At 37.7% G+C, this 18,197-nt stretch overlaps 1 protein-coding gene across 1 annotated transcript in view; it reads right to left on the reverse strand.

Moving 5' to 3' along the window:
* LOC124137117 (E3 ubiquitin-protein ligase rnf213-alpha-like) overlaps positions 1-18,197 on the reverse strand; it is a 389,816-nt gene that overhangs the window by 78,026 nt on the left and 293,593 nt on the right. Inside the window, exons 62-64 of the mRNA XM_048383821.1 lie at positions 17,824-18,161; positions 15,706-15,863; positions 11,831-12,055 (exon numbers count right to left, since the gene is read on the reverse strand). Of these exons, the coding sequence (XP_048239778.1) occupies positions 11,831-12,055; positions 15,706-15,863; positions 17,824-18,161 (721 nt within the window). The remainder of the gene's footprint in view (positions 1-11,830; positions 12,056-15,705; positions 15,864-17,823; positions 18,162-18,197) is intronic.

Below are 18,197 nucleotides of genomic sequence, written 5' to 3' on the forward strand. Positions count from 1 at the left end.
TCTACATCAATAATTTGTAAATTTAATTTTAATTAGATTTAATATCCATGGCAGAATGTTGGATATACGAGCTGTCGTGCTATGATATATTCCATTTGATAATCAATTATCTTGTACAATCACAGCATGTACTATGTACATTAGACTCACGGAAAATATGTACCAATCATAGCGTGATTATCACTGTTTTGAAAGGCAAAACAAATCGAAATCAAACATTACAGCACATCATATTCATAAGCAGTTGACCCAAATGCAAAAAAGGTATTGGTGTCATCATTTTAGAATTTATGTTGATGTTTTCAATAGTTGTATCACGTGTACCAGCGACAGAAACGGGGGCTTAGCTACCACAATGTGAAACCGACCTTGACACAATTTGTTTACAATACAGCGTCGACTAACGTTAGATGTCGTGGCCACACTTTTATAATCTCCTTTTGCGACAAAATGTGAAACGATTTGGGCAATTCATTCACAAGATAAGGGAGTTTGAACAATAACACATGACTGTTAGTCATTTCATATGAAGAAAAACAGCAGTTATTTGTCCAAACTGGCGAGCATGCTAGACAACTGGTAGACATGAAATCGGGCACTGCTATGATGCGAACATGCCCTGTTCATCACTTCGGACTTGTCCATTCAATGTTTATGTTTTGATCATGAACTTCCTGCCCATAAATATTCACCGGATCTCATTAAAATCAGAACTTAGTTCTCGTAACAGCTAAACAAAGATCTGAGGACATCCCATTACGGGACACGTCAGACTGACCTTGCGCGAACTTTGACTGACCAATGGAATGACCAGTCAGAAGGCAGCTTTCTCCTGCTTTATGGCACTAATTTCCAATTGGCGACTACGCTTCGAAACATATTTTGACATATTCTCGATTACAAATTTGAAACCTGAACAAAAGAACATTCTGGAGTGGCTAATAGATGGTCTAGATTGAATGGATTTAGTCGTTCAACCCGTAACTATCGTTCAGGGTTCGAGGTTGCTAGATTAGAAATCACATTCCGACTGTCACTTTCATAATCTGGTACGCGATGCTCTGATTAGTCGAATGAAAGGTCGTTCTGACGTGACCCCTAATGGGATGTCCTCAGATCTTTGTTTAGCGGTAGCGAGAACTGAGGTCTGATTTTAATGAGATTGATATTCACCATACAACCATAATATTAATGATCATAGTTATAATCTTTCAATATCTTAGATTTGAATAATTTCTGTAAATCAGCATCATAAACAGAAAGATAATATGCATTGTCATTTCGTCTCTAGCGCCGTGCTAAATCCTCATCACACACAGTTGATAATAATATGCAATACTTGAGCCAAAAAACTAAATGTTGGTAGTCTCACGCCAATAACTGTAAATCTTTCTGGCCAGTCTGATAGATTTCTTTTTCAAATTGGCTCTCTGATATAATAGTTACGTGTATGTGACGTGGGTGCATAATTTAAAAAATGCCTTCATTCACATGAAGTGCAACATGGCAGAAAAAGGTCGAGAAGCGTGGTAACCAAAAGCTGGACCAGAAATAGTGTAACTTAGCTTCTTCTTGGTCTGGTTTCCAGGTACCCTGCCAGGATATCATCCAGGTACGCATGCATTTGTACACAGACAGGGGGCTATTGATATCCCGAATGGTAAGACCTGGAACTCATAGAGCCGACCATTGATTGCGAAGCGCAGGTACTTGACGATGGGTGTATCGGGATGTGAAGATAGGCATTTTGTAGTTTGAGGCTGATGAACCAATCTCCTATCCTCAAAGTTGACCGCAACTTCAGTATGGATTCCATCTGGAACTTTGGAGGAGGTACAAGGAATGATTTGTTGTCTTTAAGTATATTATCATCCTCATGTCAGGCGAATTCTTCTTCAGAACTAAGAATACCGGAGAATTAAAACCTTTGATCTTGTTGATCTCCAATAGCTTCCAAATGGCTTGCTTCTCTAGTAGCTTCCTGACGGCCAGATCTACTACCGCTAGCTTGGCTCTGACTAGACAAAATATGCGGCCGACGGCCTGAGATGCAAGGATGGGATACCTTTTAAAATGCAGTTTGCATCCATGAACCACAATATCTGCGACCCAGAGGTCGGGTGTAATCTGCTTCCGATTTTCGGCATATGACAGCAGACGCCCGCCCACTGGCTCCAGAGTCGGCATTATGTTGAAAGACGGTAGGTATAAATCGCAGTCCATAGACATAACTAGGTCAAAAGGGTCTATAACACCGGAATGGGTGGCAAGGAAGTCAGAACCTGTGTTCACCTCTGCCCCCAGACTTGCACGGCAATAGGATCCTCGTTTCTTGTAGTCGGGCTGACAAAATGAATCCTGAGAAGACTGATGTTTGTCGTACCCTGACTCGGTTGGAACAAATCCTTCACGGATGGAACAAACTTCTTCTTAGGCGAGTCTTATGATGAGTCTTTCTGATCCCAGGAATGCTTTGGGGATAGGAAAATCCATGTGCCTTGACAGCTTGTTTGCTAGTCGACACCTGTAATAGTTCAGTTGTGTCTTTGTCTGACCTCGTCTATGACATGCCAATGTACATCTTGGGTGCAGATATCAGTTCGTTTGGTTGGAAACAGCTCTTGAACGAATCTGTGCTATTAGTTGTTGACTTTGTACCATGATTAGCTGTGAAGACATCCAGACTTGGGTGGAGAGTAATTCTTCCTGCATTCTGAATATAGTGTCTAGCAGGTTATGGTTGAGTCTGACCTGATCCGTCCCAATAGTCATAGGAGTCTCTCCGGATATGCCGCCGTATGTCTGCAACGGTGGAATGATGTGCCTGATTCCGGCAACCAACCAGTTGATATATGGCAATGTCCATTGAATGACTGAATGCCATAGACAGTTCTATAATGCGGGAAGCAGGTAACGTGACTTTAGTATTAGTGTTGCATACTAGCTTCATAAAGTGCCTGTCCAAAACTTGATGGTCTGGAAGTGGAGAATCATGTGATTGATACAAATTCCGCTTCAATGTAGGTAAGGGTAGCCAGTCATTATGTCTGAGCTTGAGTAGACTCTCAGAAGCCTTGCCTGCATAACTTGGCCACAGCAATGTCTTGTGGATATGTTGAGATGATGTAGGAGCATGACATCCTCCGTATTCCGGCATCTTAGGTGGTGAATTTTCTGTCATTGAAGGTTGGAGTACAGGCATAAGAGGATATAACTCCTCATGAGTTCCACAAAGCTGTATCCCTCTGTATAATCCTGCTGGGTTGAATTGTCAGACTGATTAATCTCCTCATATAGGTCCGACTCTCCATCAGGATGACAGTTGGTAACTGCCGGGAGTGGTGGATGTTCGTCATGATCCATACACTCAACGTATTCCCAGTGCAGTTCATCATACGCTGGTGTCCAGGACTCCACTATAAGAAGGTCTGTGCGGCTTGTGATGACTGCCCGTGTATAACAGAATCCGTACAGGAATGATGGTCATCCATCAAACTGCTATGCTGTCCCATGATGTAATCTTGGGTTCTGTTGATGGTGACTATGCAGGCTACCGCGGTGCCTTTGAGGAGGAAGATGGCCTTGTGGTACCCTGATGGGACCCAAGCGGGCATCTAGATGTCCTTGTCTAAAGGGAGGGCAAAGCTTGGGAGCTTCTACCCTGCTGGTCCGTATGGTCATCTGGTCACTGGCTGTGGTCTGAACAGATGGCTGTTCCTCTTGGCGGCCTCCTCTTAGCCAATAATGTCTGCTTCATTCTAAGCATCTCCATCTCTTGAGATATAGCTGAGAAGCGGGACTCAAACAGCAACTCCATCATCTTCTTCCGCTGGTTGAAGAGATCTTTCACCATGTTCATAGAGAATGCAGAAGTAGATTCATTCGACGGGGTAGTAGGTAGAGACGCTGTGACAGGGTCAGAGGCTAGGTCTGAGTCATTAGCCGCAATCACTTCGAACTTATTCTTAGCAGCTTCTCTTCTTCTAGCTTTAGTCAAGGCTTCTGCTAGTATGTTGAAGGCCTTCTTAGACAGAGTAGAGCACTGATCGCATCTTGCCTCTTCAGTGCATTTGCCCTCTCTGCACATCCAGCAGTTGCTGTGAGGATCTCCCGTGATCATAAAATGGCCACACTTCTTACAAGCAGGAGGAGGGGGAGACTCATGACGACTTAATAAACACCTCACACCAGCTATAACAACATGTGTTGACTCTAGCACACACAGGAAAGAAGTGAAGTTTTCCGCCATTACGCACGTCACAGCTTAGGTTGCTATAGTGCTATTCGGGAACAACTAATTCTATGTAATTGAGAGTGAAGAGGACATCTGTTTAAAATCTGAAAAGAGTGACTGAAGCCAAAATACAGAATTTATGGCAAAGATGAAATAGAGGTAGAGGATTCGCAAGAATTACTGTTAATTATTCAGGGTTACAGCATTCAAAGCATTTCCCTATTTTGACTTGTGCCAATGTTCCTATGTTTTTTAGGTGAACACTTGACATGCCTTTGAAGGTATCTGTGATGTGTGCCACCGAAAGGATTGGACATCCTCATCTTTTCGTCGCAAACATCAGGTATCATGTGATGGTGTTTCATTTGCACATGCTTATGATAAAGACAGATTTGTACACTGGACTTTTTATGATAATGCTTCTGTTGCTTTTATTTACAACTGTCTCAAGTGAGTGCACATAATGGTGACCAAAAGAATGTTATTATCACTAATTCCAACTATTTCAACTTCAATCACTGAATAATGAGAATAATAAGAAAATACCTTACTTTTTAAACTAAATGACATGATTATATGTGAAATCCCACTGGAGTTTACATACCCTACCAAAATATTTAGTCCAGCGGTGGCATGAAGGTTTAACTTATATACCAGGCCTTTCTACCCACTTATATCTTGGTCTAAATAATAACATAAAGTATCACAGTATAAAATCCCCGCCAAAATGCAAGGTTAGACTTCTTCATAACCTCACAAGATATATTAGATATGACAATAGATTCATCAATTTTGCCAGGATACAAATCGGATCACTCCGTTATTTCCCTTACTCTAACAAATGCTGGAATTGAACATAGGGGTAAAGGATATTGGAAATTTAATACCTCTCTTTTATATCAAAAAGATTATATTGATCTTGTCAAAAATACAATTGAAGAGAGTAAAAATGAATACAAAGATAAATCTTCTATTAATGATAACATTGTTGATGACAAAGATTTGAAACTATCAATAAATGATTTTCTCTTCCTCGAAACATTGTCGATGAAAAATAAGAGGAAAATCTATTTCTTTGTCTGCATTTCTAAAAAAAAAATTTTAAATATAGAACCTGAAAAACTTGAAAATATTATTTCTGAGATAGAGGATAGCATTAAAAAAGATTTCCAAAACATCAATGAAAATAAATTAAATGAATCAAGCCAATTGAAAAATAAATTTGAAAAAAAATAAAGAAGAAGAAATTCAAGGAATTAATATAAGAAATAGAATTAATTGGTATGAGGAAGGCGGAAAACCAACACAATATTTTTGTAAATTAGAAAATAGGGTTTATACTTCTAAAACAATATATTCAATTTTAAATGTTGAAGGAGACATAATAACTAACTGTAAACAAATACTTGAAGAACAAAAACAATTCTACCATTCACTATATTCAATATCATCTGAGGTTGAACATAACGACTTATGAGACCTTGAAAATATAATCACTCCCCAATTTGATAATGAAATGTTTGATGAACTTGAATTACCCTTACAAAAAAAAGAAATAGCAGAAGTAGTCCATAAAATGAAAAATAATAAATACCCAGGTATAGATGGGTTCTCAGTTGAATTTTGAATTTTTTCTGGACAGATATCTGTGTTTGTGTTTATAGATTTATAAAGGATACCTTTGAGAATAATCGACTAACACTTACTGGTACTATGAATAGGGGTGTTATAACTACCATACCTAAACCCAATAAAGACAGAAGAATACTTAGAAATTGGAGACCCATTACTTTATTAAATACTTTGTACAAAATCCTAAGTTGCTGCATAGCAAATCGTATTAAAAGATCATTGTCAAAACTAATACGTGAAAACCAAACAGGTTTTATATCAGGGCGATGTATCAGCGAAAATATTAGGCTCCTATTTGACATAATGTTTGAATTAAAAAGACAAAATAAATCAGTTATGCTACTCCTTACAGATTTCGAAAAAAGCATTTGATGCTGTATCTAAAAGATTTATAATGAAAGTCCTAGAAAAATATGGTTTTGATCCTAATATTAAAAAATGAATAAATATTCTCATTAATAATGCCACATCTTGTGTAACTCAACATGGTTTCCTCTCTTCTTTTTTCCAAATGAAAGAGGTTGTAGACAAGGTGACCCAGTCTCACCTTATCTGTTTCTTCTTGCAACAGAAATTTTAGGCATAATGAATTAGAACAAATGATAAAATAAAAGGAATCAGACTAAATGATAATGAATACAAAATTGATCAATATGCTGATGATACAGATTTTGTTTAGATGGATCTGAACAAAGTTTATGTAATGCGCTTAATATACTTGATACATTTTATAAAATGCCTGCTCTAAAGATCAATATTGACAAAACTAAGGTCCTATTGTTAGGTTCTATGTCAGGTAGTAGTATTAAATTTTGTCCACACAAAAAGTTACATTGGCACTATGGTAATTTTGATGTACTAGGTATTACCCTAAATGCTGAATTAAATTACCTTTGGGTAATTAATACCTGTAAGAGCATTTAGAAAATATAAGAGAATTATTAGCAAACTGGAGAAAAAGAAACTTAACTTCAATTGGTAAAATAACAGTAGTTGAATCATTAGCAATGTCAACATTAGTCCATATCTTTAAAGCTCTTCCCAATCCACCTGAAGATTTTATGAATGCTTTAACATAATATTTTATGATTTCATTTGAAAAAGGACAAGATAAAAAGATCAATATTGACAAATAAATATGAAAATGGTGGTTTAAGAATGATTGATACTTGTAAATTCAATAACGCTTTAAAACTATATATAAATATATAAACAAACAAAAGTACAGCAACCCAAGCAATATTCCCCTGACAGATATTCTACAACTTGGTGCTAATGTTAAAGACTATTTCAACATTGAAAATCCTTTACTCAATATAGTCAAATACTATAAATGTTTTGTCATTAGTGATGACTATTATGTTATACTGTCACAACCGCTGTGGCTTAACCATAAATTTAACAATGAAAAACTGATTATTAAGAGCTGGTATAAAAAGGTATCCATAGAATTAACGATATATGTAATGAATATGGAATTATGTCTTTAGAGTGTTTAAAGAAAGTATATGATATTAAGGGTACCATTTTAGATAACAATAAAATGATATTTAATATCCCTCATAATTTGAGAAGGCTAATTTCTGATATACCAACTAAATATCTTTATAATCAAGACCTTATTAACCCTTTAAAAACATTACTGAAACCATCCAAAGGTAGAAGAATTTTTTATTTCATGTAACACATCTCCTTTAAGAATCTGTAGGAAATGGGAAGATATATTAGAAGAGACTATTCATTGGAACAAAGTTATTTTTATATATTTAGACATGTACCAAAGATGTAAAAGTGTTAGATTTTCAATACACATTTCTGCATAGAGCAATTTATGCTAAGAAAGGATTACCAAAAATGAAATTAGTTGATGATGATATTTGTTGCTTTTGTCAATCTAGTAAAGAAGATTTACAACATGTATTTTTCAATTGTGTACAAGTTAGAACAATTTGGCTAGACTTAAGAGTGTATATGGAACAAATTTATGATCATCCAATAATCCTAGATGAAATATCAGTTTTTATTGGTTCAATATCAGGTGACAAACTTTCAAACCATGTCATAATTTTAGCAAAAAGACATATTTATTTATCCAGTATAAAAAACAAACAACTTAAATTACAATGTTTCATAGCCACACTGAAAGAGGTATTTGCTGTTGAAAAATTAATTGATAGAAGAAGCAACAAATTGAATATGTTTGAAAAGAAATGGAGATGCTTCTTAAGAATTTATTGACTATTAAATCCTTAGATCTTTGCTATATTGATCAATACTATTCTAACAACTTTCTTGTATATCTTTTGCACTATACATATTTAAAGTCAATAATACCTGTGTACATTTAGAATAATACCAAGAATGTACATCTTTTGCCAACACTTGATGTCTTTACCACAAATATTTATCGTCTACCAAAGATGTTTATCTTGCCATGTAACCATCCTTGAACTGAATAGAAAATTTTGAAAAAAAGAGTATCACAGTAAATACTTCATCAACTTTATTCAAGTTGCCATCTATTCAACAGGTTTGATACTTACACTGTGTGAGTGACAAGGTTCTGATTTACCAACATTTCCAAATAATGCTGAACAATTAATGCCTTGGTACTTTTCTAATATTCCGAATAGGACATCATCAGCAACATCATTAACATTGGCAACAGAGGAATGAAGATCATGAATTTGAAACTTGTTTTTGTCATCATTATCTACATGATCTAGGTTAGCTAAAGTATAATCCAAAGGTACCAAATCTAAGGCAAAAAAATACATGGTTCTTAGGCAATGGCTTCTCAGGCAAGCGAGTGGCCTTTCTTTTTTTTTATTGGTGGGGATGTCTGAACTAGTATGTTACCAAATATACAGTTTTGTACAATCAACCTGGGAAAGGGCCTCCCAACATAAAAAATGTATTCCTCGATGAATAAAACTCTGACACATTTGTCTCCTTTTCGTCCAATTTGAAGCAGCTTGTGGTGGTCACCTTGGTAACTTAATTTTCAAGCAGGATGACCAAGCTTTTGTACTTTTGCAAATTACATAACTCAACTTCATTGAATCTTCATGTTATCCATGTATACTATCAAGAACACACTAAATATATTCTCTGTTACCTGCCAGTTAACCAACTTAATGCTTTAATAGCCGATGCATATGATTTCATAGTTAACTTACTTCATGTATTTTATATCATTTGAATTAGTATTAATTTTATCAGCACAATTTTACAATCTCTCCACAATGCAATGATTATAAAACTTGTAATCATCAAAATATCTTACAATAACACAAAAAATACATATATTGCTTTGGAGTCATCGCTTTAAATATCAAAAAGATTTATTAAATTAAAATTTGGGTTGATTTGTGTGGAAAGAATGAGGTATTGCAGAAATTTGCTGAAAAGATGGGAAAATATCAAAAATACAACCACGTGAGAACTTGGCGCCAAAACACAATGATGTGCACGCGCACCATCACCTGTTCAATTTTAATAACATTGGGTTTTCATTTGCATGCCATCACAACCTTACAGCAAGTGAACAGTGAACACTTGCCACGACTGACGGAAGCCCAACGCAACAATGCCATCGACTGACTGCTAACAAAGGAATCATCTTCAGCTATAGCCATGCACTATTACAAGACTGTGGAACAGCTATCAGACACATAGGACAACATGTGACCTTCCCAGATCCAGTTGACCACACATCACTACTAGAGCACAGGACAGATTCATACGGCTATGTCATTTATGTGAAAGAACCACCATGGCCACCTCTACAATCCTGCTATTGCGTAGGATATCATCCCAGACAAGGGGGATTCATTTACACACTGAAGATATTCGCCCTAGACGACCAGTTTGAGGTGTCATTTTGACAGACATCATTGGCTGTAACATCAATGGTGTCAAGGTCACATACATGAGTATAGCCATAACTGCGATGGAGACAAGTTTGATTTAGTGACGTGTTTTATGCTTCGCCATGCGGATGGTAAACGTTGTGTTTACAGGCATCGAGGGGAACGTTATTCATGAAGCTGTAGACAAGAAGTGGACATGATGTTGGCAGCCATCTCCTCCACTGGTAGATCAGACTTAGTGCAAGTTCTGGGGAATTTAATGACACAACATTACACGGGTGAGATTCTTCGGCCACACGTCCTTCCAATTACGCAACAACCTAATATCATTTCCTACAAAACAATGCCCGACCTCAAACGGTAAGACTGATAACAGCCTTTTTCAGGAATCACAACATCCAGGTCCTGTTATGGCCCTACAGGTTTCCAAATTTATGAACCACAGAACCACAGAACCTGACATTTGGCACTGCAGTGAGTGGATGAACATCCCCCAGGCTACAATTCAGGATCTGATTGCTTCTATGGGCCGACAAATGAATGATGATGGCCATACAAGATATTGAGATCAGATGACCTTCACCTTTAAAATCTAATTTTCCATGTGTGCCATATGAAACATGGGTCAATGACAATGAGGTGTGCCAATTTTGAACAATTGATTACCATCTGTTGATATTTTATACGATAAATAAAATATACATCTAAAATCTTTTTTTCAGGGTTTTATGGGAGTATACTTTATTAATGTTATTCATGTTTTTATTCAATATTATTACATCAATTTGGGGAAAAAATTGTGTGTGAAATGATCAACAGATAATTCCAACTCATCATTATTTAAAGCAAATATGACCCGATTAACGCAATTGACATCATGAAATGAACCTTAGTCATAAGGGATACAATGTTTTCCAATCATTGAAGTAAAAAGTCTTTTCATCCATGATATTAGGTATTGTTTTAACTGAATTACCTGAAAATGTGTGTTCAGCTGATTGCTATTCCCAGCTTACATTATGAGACAATTACACACAGTAAATTCGATATTTGCATATAAAACATTGCCTAGAATTCAGTAACTAATTGAAATTGTAAATCATCATACCCCATCGTGTAAAGTAATGTTTTATGTAAATTTCACATTTTCATTAACCAAGTTTGTGAACGGCAAAACAAGCACACAAACTCCTCCAACTACCGCCATCATAACACAAATTCAAGTAAAGCAGTGTACATGTAAAATGAAGAAACTGCACGGTATATTGGATCACTTTATTTTTAGTATTGCAGCATTTTATTGCTGATGTCCTGTGTTCAAAGATGCGGAATATTTACATTTATTTAAAATGGACATAAACAAAAAAACGTGCTGCAGAAGCTATTATGTTGTGGCGGTGCCTGAGAACCAAGACTATATAAATTTACAATAAACTAAAAAATAAATCACCCTTTTTCTATGATAAATTTTAAACTACAAATGAAATGAACCAAGTGGTTTGCTTTGGAATACATAATTTAGTCCTTTTTCTATGTTCCTTCAACCTTGAGAAATACATACCGTATTCGACGTAATTAGCGCCCCGCTCTAATAAGTGCCCACGGCGATATTTGCTAATATATTGGCAAGTGAACAATCCCAATTAGCATCCCTTCCCATTGATCAATGTACACAAGATTATTTATTTGTGTATAATACACACTCGTGCGTTATATGCACCCTTAATTATGGGCAATTAAATTCTGGAAAAATATATCTGTCGTATATAAACAGTTCAGACCGTCAGCATAAACCACGAAATTTATCTTTCAACTCTGTTTTTTTCCGCCAAAATAATATTCTAATAAGAGCCCCCTATTTCTAATTTTGAGAGCGCCCTGGGCGCTTATTACGTCGAATACGGTACTTCTAATATATCTACAAAATTATAACTCCACATTTAACATTTGGAATTATTATTCCATATTTGACAGTATTTGTTATTTACTGTGATTAGATATCTTTATTATAGTTACATCCACTCCTAGGAAGTGAAATATGTTGTTGAAAAGTGACATTATTACATATAATATATATCACTGAAGGGCTCACCATCTCATCATCTGTGAGCAGTGGGTTCCCTCCTACTCTCTCCTTCAAGTCAATGACAGCCGTCACAACTTCCGGCCAGATCTGGACAACCTCTAGGAAGAGCTGCAGCCTCTCTTTGGCAGCGGAGTGGATAACGTGGATGTAGACTACAGCTTGTATCACACCTAGACTTTCCAGGTCTCTCTCTGTCTGTCTGGCAGCATTCTCAAGGGCATTACAAAGAATCTGTAATACACAATTAAAACATTTATAACAGACATATTTGTATTTGTTTATTTATGCATATATAAAGAAATGCAGAAGAAAAAATACAAAATCATCACAAGAGCTCAAATTAGATCCACAATCTATAGTTCACTGGTATATGTTCTGAAATATCATAATTCTTACAAAACTTCTATCTCTATTACATCTCTGCCATAAATCCTGTACTTTGGCTTCAATCACACTAAATAAAATGTTCAGATTTGCAACAGACGTCCTCTTCACTGTCAATCACACAATTAGTTGTCGCCAAGTAGTCTCGTAACTACCTAAGCATCATAATAATGACATCATAATGGCAGCAATATCACTTTTTCTGTGCTAGAGTCAACACCTATTATGATAGTACATGTAGTAACGATCTAGCACTTGGTAGTAAGTCACATTAATTATAACCTAAGATTATTCTAATAAGTTTTCTATAATAACAGACATACAAGTATAAATTAATAGTATTGCTGGAGAGACAAACATGCACGTAAGTATAACTGGTGATTTTGTGAGAATCCCAAGTATGGATGAAGACTTCTACAAGTTGGTGCACAATCCTGAAACAAATGTCATGTTTTCGGCATCATGGTTCAAGGACTTGGCATCGGTCTCCAGATACTCTATGGACATCGGACTTTATATTAATTGGTTTGTCTCCAGAATCAGACACATCACCCCAACTATACAAACATCCTATAAAGGAATAACATCGGAAACACCCCTGACTATTAGGACCGATCAAGTCAGACTGATCCATAGCTTCTTGGGACTCCTAGATTGTCAGGATGCAGGAAGACTTACTCTCCTCCAAAGTCTGGACTTCTACACAAACTCTAAGGCTACAACGTCAACAACTTTTAGCTCAGTTCAAATCCAGAGCCATGTTGAGCCACACCAAGAGGTTCATGATGACACAACCTATATCAGCTACATCAACATTCAAATTGGGACACATCATAGATGAAGTGAAACAAGACACAGCAGAATGTTTTCAAACGTCTACTATCAACTTAGCTGCTAAGCTCATGGATCATCTCATTCACACAAGCGTCCCTGGGATTATAAATCATCAGTGTCCAAACAGTCTTCATCCGGGAAGGATTCATTCCAACTGAGGCGGAGGTACGACAAACGATAGTCTTCCCAGTATTCCTTTCACCAACCAGATTACAAGAAATGGGGAGACAATCGCCATGGAAGATCTGGAGGCAGAGGTGAACACAAATTCTGACTTCCTTACCACCCCCTCTGAAGTTTGACCTTTTGACCTGGTCATGTCTATGGACATCAATTTACGACTACCGTCTTTCAACGTAATGCTGACTCCAGGACCAGTGGGAGGGCGTCTTCTGTCATACGCCGAAAATCGGAAGCAAGTTACGCCCGACCACTGGATTCTAGACATCGTGGCTCACAGTTACAAGCTACATTTCAGGAAACACCCAATCCTGAACACACATGCCATGGGCAGAAGATTTCACCTAGTCGGGGCCAAGTTAGCGGCTGCATATTTGGCTGTCAGGAAACTACTAAAGAAGTGAGCCATTCGGGAACTAAAGGACACCAACAACACCAAGGGTTTTTACTCTCCAGTCTTCTAAGTCCGGAAGAAGGATACAACCGAGATGAGGATGATCATAGACCTAAAGACCCTCAACAAGAGATATCTGGTACCTCCACCAAAATTCCAGATGGAGTCCATATGGAAATTACAGTCGACGTTGAAGAAAGGAGACTGGCTTATCAGCCTGGACCTAACAGATGCCTATCTTCACGTCCCGATACACCAATCTTTGCGTAAGTATCCGATGCTACGAATTCCAACTCCTCCCATTCGGGATAGCAATAACCCCTTGGTTATTCATCAGGATTAGAGCACCAGTCATCAAGTTCGCTCAACTCCAGCTAGTTCGATTCCATGGTTATCTGGATTTCCTCGTTGCAGAACAAGGGAAAGATCAGCTTACATCAGAACATGATATTCTTGGTCTAACTTATGACAAACCTAGGCTTCCCCATCAATCCATCCACGTCAGAGATGACTCCAGGTCAAGACATCATATACATCAAAGCAAGATTCCAGCTTGACAGGGGATATCTATGCCCACCAGAGGATCGATTTGACAAGACTAAAAAGATGATCCAATCAACCCAACAAGTCACTGAGACGGTGGATGTCCCTTCCAGGCAACTTAACATCTCTACAAGATATGGCCTTTAGAGGAAGGCTGATGCTACGTCCTCCACAGTTTTGGATCAACTCTATACGATCCCACAGCCTAGAGTTCCAGACTCAGTTACCTCCCAGATTACTAAGAGACCTCCATTGGTGGAATCACAGAGAACATGTGATGAGTGGCATCCCTCTGGCTTATCCGATGCCAGAACACCATCTATTTACAGACGTGTCAGATTCGGGATGGGGAGCTCATATGGACGATCTCATAGTACAGGGATCGTGGACAACAGAGGAGAAGAACCTTCATATCAACTGCAGGGGAATGAAGGCCATATATTATGCCATCCTGGAATGGAGGATACATCTTCATCAGTCATCCGTTCTCATAGCCATGGACAACACCACAGTAGTGACCTATATTCAGTAGCAGGAAGGAACCAGATCCAGCTCCCTGATGACGGAGACTACATAATTGGATCCGACGAGGATCCAACACCAGCATCATCAGAGGGTGAGCACACCCTTGATTATTCTGTCTATTAGGTGTAGGATGGATTAGAAGCACCTTAAATATCAACTATCACCATTAGGTCTAGAAATAGACCTGGAGAGACGTCATTACCAAAGAGGGAAAGTCACATACCAGAAGTGACATCATAACTGAAAGTCATGTCATAACCGGAAGTGACGATAAGACCAGAAGTGATGTCTAGTAGTTAAATGCAGGGTAAAGGTGAAGTTCCTGCAATTGCATACGACATAGCTTGAGTGGTTACGATGCTACTTGGGCACAACTAATTGTGTGTGTGACAGTAAAGAGGACGTCTGTTGAAAATCTGATAATTTTAGTTAGTGTGAAGCCAAAATACAGGATTTATGGCAGAGATGTAATAGAGGTAGTATTCTTAGAATTATTAACAATGATAACTATTGTTCGATATTAGATCAAAAGGGTCACGCAAGGGTAAACTAGAATAAGTTAAAGAAACTTTCATCCTGATTTTCATGGCACTGTTGGTATAGCACACAGTGTTTGCTGGTATCCCGAAAAGACAGATGCGGGAGTACTCAGAGATTAAATAATGATGTTTTAACTGAGTGCCAGAGTACACAGATGCTGGTTTAGTCCACTGTAAAAGCACACAGCATAAACTTTCTACATGTCTAATTCTATGATGTTAAATGTGGAAATGACTTAGCAATGGGCAAAAATGACAATATGTTCAACATCAGATCCGAATTCTGTTCCCAATTTTTAGAGATATCTTTGCAAAAATTCAGTTTCAGATATGTCTAAAACTACATAAACAGGGGCATATGTGAAGGCCAAAGGTTGAACATGCATAACAAATTAAAGAGGCTCACTTGACATTCAGGTGAGTCAAAAATTGTTAGGTCAGAATTCTGGAAGTCTATTATACACATGAAAAAGTTTCCCTACTTTCCACTTGTCTGTCACATCAGGATAGACCGCAACCACAAAATCTCTCAGGTAAGCTCTAATCATTTCAGTCTTTTCTTTTTCTGTAACTACAGACAACAGGATCTTCCCATATGCAGTCCTGCTGATGATGTTTTCCACACATCTCAAAAGATCTTCTGCAAGAGAAATGTTATATATTAACTCATAAAATAATCATGATATGTTTATACATTTCCCCAGCAAGATTCCATAATTCACCCCCCAAAAATAGAGCAAATCTTTACAAACATTGCAATAATTCTACACAAAGACTTATGGTCCAATATTACTAGGGTCATCTACAGCATGTGATAATCAAAGGTTTAATCACTGTTTAGACAACATTCAACTGGACACCAATCTCATTAAAATCAGATCTAAGTTCTCGCTGCCGCTAAACAAAGATCTGAGGACATCCCATTACGGGTCACGTCATAACGACCTTTCGCGAACTTTGATCGACCACTGAAACGAATAACAAGAAGTCAATATCAGCCAATGAGAAAGCAGCTTTCTCAAGCTTTACAGCACTCGTTTCAACCTGCCTACTTCCATTTCAGACTACATTGGAAAAACAAATTGACAGAGTTCTTGATTAAAATTTTGAAAACTGAACAAACGAACATTCCGGAATGTCTAATATATGGTTGCGATTGTATGGCAGTGCTTCCCACGTACTGTGCAACGCCTCCTCCGTTCAAATGTTTATCCCACGGAAGCAAGAGATAGATGATGAGTTTGACGGAATGAGTCGTACGGGCCGTAACTGTCGTTCGGAATACCCCGTTTTGATGTATTTTTAGGTTGCACGATTAGAAAACACATTCTGACTGTTACTTTCATAATCTGGTAAGCAACACTTTGATTGGCCGGATGAAAGGTCTTTACTAGATGGGGACCAGTTGTTTTTTAATTATTGTATCATTATCATTAATATATCAATATATCATATAAATGAAACTACTACAGAATTATTCTATTATCTTATTATACATGTACAAACATAGGCATGTGTTCCCAATACCAGTGAGATCTAAAATCACAGCCATCTGGTTACCCCTTTACTTGCTGTCACCTGACACTCCTAAGTTCTTGACTGAGAGTGAGAATCTACATGCATATGTTCAGGATGAACAGCTCTTCAGAGAACTGATTCCAACACCTAAATACTACAGTTTTGGAGGAACTTCAATGTAAGGACAAGTCAGAGGTGAATAATGGATTCACACCACTTGGGCAGATGATAGAAGCAGTCACACTTTTCAGTGCAAGAAAGGATATTGAAGTGAGAAATTTGAAGAAGCGTGATGTAGAAACTACTTCAAGGATATGGTGTCAACTGAAACCACCAAGGACAAACTGTAGAAGCTACATTTTCTTGAGCGTTGACAAAGAGTTTCAGTCCCCAATCAGTGCTGATGTCTGTCCCATGTAGGGCCCAGAAAGTATCAACTGCCTGTGACAACTGCACTGCCTGTAGTGGAGTACATAGCTGACTGAATAGTCTGAGATTTTACTGAGGTGCAACCAGGAGGTCAGCAGGAGCACCACAGGCTGGCTTGATCACTGATGCTATCAGAATCAGATCAGATTAAAGTACACGTAAAGCTACTTTAAGTGATGTAGTGAAACTAGTTTGGAAGAATTCTTTAACAAATTCAGGTTTTATCAGTGGCGGGAACAAGCAAGATGAGTAATCATATACCTAAGATATCAAGACAAATTAGATCCAGTTTATTCTTAAATAAAGAGGAATCCCAGGTGACCTCCAGAATAAATATTAATGTTAAAATGCCTGAAACTTATGTGGCACTGACACATAATCTCCAGTTTGACCTAAAATAATTTTAATTGAATTGTAATGTTTGAGCTGAATGAGTGTTCAACAATGCTATCACAAACAAAATGATACTCTTTTTCCTAATGTTGGCCAAGGTCACAACATAACAGTCAACCAATTGTCCTTCAAAAGACTTAGAACATCACATGTTATGGTCCCGCCCAATTTTGGGGCTAGATGAACTGAGTAATATCTGTTGAATTATAATTGCATGTGATGACTTTGATATAACATTCAAAAAGAGAAAAACAACTTACCTTCCAGTGCATTGTTTTCTGCCTGCAGTATGGCATTTTTGATGTCATGAAAGAGAAGCCAGAAAAATGGCATCTGTACTGAAAACACCAATTTGCTGACTCCAAAATGATGTGGTACAACCTCACTCTGCTGGGACTGGTTGCCAGGGGTGATGATCCTCTTACACGGGTCATGACAGACTGTGGTGTTGTTCAGCAATGCCAGCCATAGTCTTTTCGTCCATGGTGCAACATCAGGTGCATGCATGAAGTCTAGGTTCCTGCTAGTGTCCAGGAAAGCCAGAACTTGAGCCAGTATGGGTGTGATTTTACTCTCCAGACAATGTATCCATGAACGCCTTGACAGTAAAAAATAATAACGGTACTGTTTCTTT

This window comes from Haliotis rufescens, unplaced genomic scaffold (assembly GCF_023055435.1).
Source record: "Haliotis rufescens isolate VD_foot unplaced genomic scaffold, xgHalRufe1.0.p SCAF_5, whole genome shotgun sequence".
NCBI lineage: Eukaryota > Metazoa > Mollusca > Gastropoda > Lepetellida > Haliotidae > Haliotis > Haliotis rufescens.